At 30.2% G+C, this 5,743-nt stretch overlaps 1 protein-coding gene across 2 annotated transcripts; it reads right to left on the bottom strand.

Moving 5' to 3' along the window:
- Positions 1–2,049: 2,049 nt before the first annotated feature.
- Positions 2,050–5,477, bottom strand: LOC115694854 (alanine--tRNA ligase-like). 2 transcript variants are annotated; one of them, XM_061105263.1, is made up of 8 exons: positions 5,117–5,477; positions 4,731–4,808; positions 3,804–3,982; positions 3,567–3,688; positions 3,169–3,257; positions 2,902–3,010; positions 2,593–2,754; positions 2,050–2,411 (listed from the first exon to the last, which is right to left on the bottom strand). In XM_061105263.1, the coding sequence occupies exons 4-8, from the start codon at positions 3,595–3,597 to the stop codon at positions 2,371–2,373; spliced, it is 432 nt and encodes a 143-aa protein (XP_060961246.1). In that variant the 5' UTR covers positions 3,598–3,688; positions 3,804–3,982; positions 4,731–4,808; positions 5,117–5,477; the 3' UTR covers positions 2,050–2,370. The 2 variants fall into 2 exon arrangements, with proteins under 2 accessions (XP_060961246.1, XP_060961245.1); XM_061105262.1 differs by having other exon boundaries at positions 3,804–3,935.
- Positions 5,478–5,743: the final 266 nt, after the last annotated feature.

Raw genomic sequence — 5,743 nt, 5'->3', positions numbered from 1 at the left:
TGGACCCAGTGAATGGGCCCATCATTCTTGATGGGCTTAATTGAATAAAATAACACATGTAGTAATAAATAATAATCAAATAAGCTTTCGTGACTCCCAATCTATTCATAGAATCTCTAAAGACCCAGGTTGTTCACAGCTCCGGATGCGATGACAAATCCAGATGGCGGTTGCAAGCCTCTGTGACTCCTGAGCCCCGAAGGCGAGGGTAATCTGTATTTCTGGTTATTCAAATAAGCCCGTTAAGAATGACGACCCATTCACTGGGTCTAAGTAGATCAACCAGACTGCCCATAAATAAAGTTGGATGAAACGTTCGGGTCTGATAGTCACTTTCTCGCGACTAAGCCAAACATGTGGTTATGTAAGGCAATAACACATTTAGTTAAAAAGTTTAGCTAATTAAATTTAAAAATTTTCCAATGCACAAAATGAAATATATATGTATATATATATATATTATGTATTATAACCTCACAAAAAATATTCAAATACAAAATAAATAAATATATAAATAAAACTATAAAGTGAATATCTAAAAAATTGAACTAATGTCACTTTACTAGAATTAGGAGAATTTACCAAATGTGCTACAATAAGTTAGTTATATAAATAGATTCTTGTAAATTTATATTTTATTGTGTATGACATAGAAATACCAATTATGAAAAATCTAAAAAGAAAAAAGAATTTAAATAAAAATAAATTATGTGTTTTTCAAAATGTGATAGTTTATGACAAGTTCAGGCGTACTTAATAACGAATGAATATTTACTCTAAATATTTTAAGATTAAAAATTACATTGTAACTCAGATTAATGTTTATGTTAACTCTAGCTATCAAAATTTTTCAATTGATCTAAAGATTGAACTCATATGTGGTAGTTCTTACTTACTAAAAGACACTAGTTAGTATTTGGTACAATTTTTTTCTTATTATTTTTAATTTAAGATTTTACTTAATTAAATTATTTCAAAATTTTCCAATACAAAAAAATAAAAAGATAAAATAAAATATGTACCATAAACCTCAGACAAAATGATTTAAAGAAATAAAATAAAATAAAATGCTAAGGATTGACCTCATGTCATCTAACTAGAATTATGAGAACCTACCAAAACTGCTACAATAATCGAATAAAAAATTAGGGCTCTATAAAATTGAAAAAAAAATAAAATTAATTAAATATTTTTATTACTTATTTGTTTTTAACTAATTGAAATTTGCTAAGGATTGACCTCATGTCATCTAACTAGAATTAGGAGAATTTACCAAAATTGCTACAATAATCAAATGAAAAATGGAGGCTCTATAAAATTGAACAAAACATAAAATTAATTAAATATTTTTATTACTTATTTATTTTTAACTAATTAAAAATTTTAATTAAATTATTTTTTTACTTCAAATTTACATAATAAATTTTTAATTAATTTTATCAAAAGGTTCCAAATAATTTAGAAATCGTTATCGGTCGAACACATACATCATTACAAGAAACAAGACTTTTGCCAGCACATTTTTGTGCAAAAGTTAGGTATTATGCTGGTAAAACATAATTTACTTTTGCTAGCATATTTTTGCGCTAGCAGAAGGAATTGGCAAATCCAGGTTGGTATTGGAACTTTTACTGGTACAAAATGAAAAACACTGACAAAAATGACTTTTCTCAGCGCATAAATGTGCTGGTAAAAATTTAACTTTTGCCAACACAAATTTGTACTGGAAAAAGTCTTTTACCAGCGCAAATGTGCTCTAAGAAAAATCTTACTTTTACCAACACATGCACTAAGAAAAGTTTTACTTTTGCCAACGCATTAAGCACTAATAAAAATCACTTTTGATAGATGGATATTTAACTTATGTCAGTGTAATAATACGTCGGTAAAACTGTATAATTTAATTTTTTTATTTAGTATTATTTAATTTAAAAATTTTATCAATTATTTTTTAAATTAAAATAAATAGAAATTAAAAAATAGAACAAGAAAACTTGATTATAAATAATTACAGAATAAAACATAACTTTAAAATTTTCTAATTATACATACATAATATTATTATAATTATATTATTATAATTGTCAAAAAGTTAGTAAATAAATATACGTTTAAAATATCAACATAAATATAATTTTCTCAACTAAAATAAAATAAATACTAGTATACTACTACAAATCGATTTCGTCATCATCAATATCATCATTGCCATGACCATTATTAATTTATTATCTCCCACCTCTGCCCAATTAGATCCAACATAATCAAACTGCAGTGGCGCGAGAGGTCTAGGCAACGACCTTGAGCTTAGGCAACGACCCAAATCCTTTCACATAAAGTGAACGTGTGGTGGACCAAGAACTTCGGCAACTATATCCATATCCTTTCACAGAACTTGCCAATGCAGGTTCCTAGCGAGACAGAGGTAAACTATATAATCCAATAATAGAATAAAGGGCATGGAAATTGAATGGATAGATGAAGAATGATATACAAGGGAAATGAGAAAAATGAGATATATAAATAAATTATGAAAAGTAACATCAAGCGCACCCAAAAGTATTGTACATAAGTAAATAAGGGGATTGGTACCTTTTCTAGCAAGCTGCCTTCCCTTGGATGCATCATCTACTTCCTTCTCAAGAAAGTTGGCCAATTCTCTTGCTTCAGAAGCCTTATCAGTTGTAACAGAAATTATTCTTCTAATCCCTTTAGCAATGCCCTCTTTAGATAAAATTGCAAAAGCCTTGGCTTCTTTTGTATTTGATATATGGGTCCCAAGACACAGCCATAAGGGTAAACTTTAATAGCAAAAACTCCATGGAAAAACTTATCCCAGCTCAAAAACTAATATAAATATATATCTATATCTATATAGATATATATACACAAGATATTAACCTCCGCAAAGTTCTGCAAAAATTGAGGTCCATTCATCATTTTCTGGGTCAGCCAGAAAGTTGTCAATTTTCTTCCCAATTGCTACCACTCTAACTTGATTTGGGTAGACCTACAATTATAATATTTTTATCAAGATCAGATCATTACATAGAACATGTCCAACATGAATTATCAAAAGAAAGAAAAAAAAAAGTGTCAACATAATCAACTTAATTCCCCAAAAACTGCTGGTAAACTATTGATGCGCTCAGCATCTGCCAGATTTACCTCCTTTGAAAAGACATCTAATTTTGCCGCAATTTGATCATTCACAATATTCTGAATTCTTCTCAAATCATTGAGATCTACTGGCTTACCTGCAAAGTGCAAGCAGAGTATTTAAGGGACCAGAAGAGAGAACCAAAGATATACACATGAATCTAATTAGCATTCTTGAGGCTTGCTTTTTTCTAAGTTCTAAGCTGTAATTAGTTTAACCTTGAGTTGGGCTCAATAAAAATGGTCCAAGCGTGTTCTAAGAAGCAGTGTTAAACAAGACCAGAACAAGTTATTTTAATTGGAAAAGAAAAAACTCACTAAGTTATGTCAGTCACAGAACATGTTATCGACACAAAGAAAACTCTTTAAATGATAATAATCAGCTAAAAGAGTAGGTGAAATCTTACATATTGGGCCGAAACAGTATCCTTTGCTCATTTGTACATAGATCTACAACTAGTTGTTTTAGAAACAACCTTCGGTTGAGTTGCTTAGGTGATAACACATCTACATCCAATGATCCACTTTCCTGTTACAACAAAAAATTACCACTGTTTTTGTTACTCAAAACTACTTGTAAATGAAATCACTTTCTATGCAAAGTAAACATATAATAAAATTCCCATGCAAATTACTCTTATTACCTGTAGGAATTTGTTGTACTTTGATATGCTAGATTCGCAACTATCCAATATAAATTGTAGGGTTTCTTCCTCTATATCAGAGTATCTAAATTCTTTGTTGTTATTAACTTTGTTTGATGTTGCGGCAGCCATCTGAGAAAGCCATATATTCAAGATGGTTATTCGATTTGCATAACCATCTATTGCTGTTAGAGTTTATTTTCAAAAAAAAAAAAAATCTACTGTTGTTGACTGAAGATACCATCCACCAACTAATTCATAAATACATTACATATTATACTTAAGAAAATGGTCTTCTTATTATAATTAGTTCGTACAAAACTAGCTAATTGATGACGAATGACATAGTAAGACTAAGAGATAGAAGATGAATTCAATAGTGAATTCAATTAATTCGAACCCATTCAATAGTTATAACAAAATATATCAAAAACATGTAATAACCAGCTAAATTGTTCAATTCAATTGGGTATGCTAAGTTTCTTCAATTACCTCACTAATAAGCACTGAATTTCAAGTATTTATCATCTATACATTAGAAAAAACAAAATCCAAAATTCCATTTCAAAGAAATGAAAAAACTGAGTTTTTCTTGCCAAATTCAGGCACCATTTTGGCTCATATTAAACAATGCCTAGCTTGTTACAAATTCAAGTCCAAATGATCAAACAAGTTAGAAACAAAGCCTAGTTCCAAATACAGATAATGGCATATTTGCTTCTGCAATTGAGTAAAGCATTTCATCCAATCAACAGAATTTAAAGCCTTAGTAGAAACCAGTGAATCTTTCAATGTTGAATCTACAAACAAAGCCTAGTTCCAAATACAGATAATGAACTCAAATAAGCACATTCAGGGATCATCAAGGCAATTCCATATGGTGTAATGAAATCACAAAAGTGAATCAAAAATCAAAAACCACTCTACCTGATATCGAAACGCTGATGTAGTCCTAACCTGCTGCAATCGACCCTCGGCAGTCCAACAGTTTCAACGTTCCAATTGCTGACCCGTTTCAATTTTTTCCCAGCAAATAAAAAAATTAATAAACAAGTTCCTTCCCGATGAATAACACGATTTCATGATAAATAATAGAGTAATTTGCGGCATAAATACCTAACTTTAACTCTCTAAGTTTAAATACCTAAGTTTAAGTTAAACTTACGCAAATCAATCTAAATAATAATAATAATAATAATAATAATAATAATAATAATAATAATAATAATAATAATAATAACCAAACTTTCTTCAATATGGTCCAAGGAAAAAGTAAGATCAATGCAGTAGGTACATCGGCGTTAATTTTTTACCTTTTTGATTTTTGAGTTTTCAAGCTGAAAATAAATTAAAGGGGAAAATAACTAACAGTCCCCGATTAGGTTCGAGAGGGAGATGCCGATCTGCTTTGGGACGGACTGCTGTCCCTGATTTGGTTCGAGAGGGAGATCGAGACCGAGAGAAGGGAGGAGCTGGGTCGAGGTTGGTCCAGTACCTTTGGTAGTAGTTCCTCTAGGTCGGCGGTGGAGTATTCCAGCTGTGGCTGTAGCGGAGCCGAGCCGAGCAACGAGGCCAGGTCGTGAGTTGGGAGATGATGAGGATTGTGACTGAGAGGAGCCTCTCACCATTGTTGCAGAGTGAAAATGAAGAGAGAGAGAGAGAGAGTCTAATTATAATAGATTACAATTTTATAAAATTACAAAATTAAATAATTTTAATTTTTATATATACTAAATAATTTTATATAAAAAAATAATTGTAAAAAATTATAAAACTCAAAAAATTAAAAAAAAAATATTAAAAATTATTTATGTAAAACTATAACTTTTTACCAACGCACTTCGCGATGTGTGAGTAAAAGTGACTTTTGCTAGCGTATTACACATTTAAGTGGCAAAACCAATGCACTTTTTTATTGGTAAAAAATATCAAGGGGAGAA

Source organism: Cannabis sativa, chromosome X, assembly GCF_029168945.1.
Source record: "Cannabis sativa cultivar Pink pepper isolate KNU-18-1 chromosome X, ASM2916894v1, whole genome shotgun sequence".
Taxonomy (NCBI): Eukaryota; Viridiplantae; Streptophyta; class Magnoliopsida; order Rosales; family Cannabaceae; genus Cannabis; species Cannabis sativa.
The sequence above is the reverse complement of the archived record's forward strand: the minus strand, read 5'-3'. Positions and strand labels throughout refer to the sequence as shown.

Excerpts from the sequence above, each read along its gene's own strand:
- LOC115694854 (XM_061105263.1), bottom strand. The coding sequence starts at position 3,597 with ATGAGCAAAGGATACTGTTTCGGCCCAATAT. Across the intron at positions 3,258-3,566 it reads ATACTGTTTCGGCCCAATAT|GTAAGCCAGTAGATCTCAAT; the intron begins GTAAGATTTCAC and ends TGCACTTTGCAG. Across the intron at positions 3,011-3,168 it reads TAGATGTCTTTTCAAAGGAG|GTCTACCCAAATCAAGTTAG; the intron begins GTAAATCTGGCA and ends TTATAATTGTAG.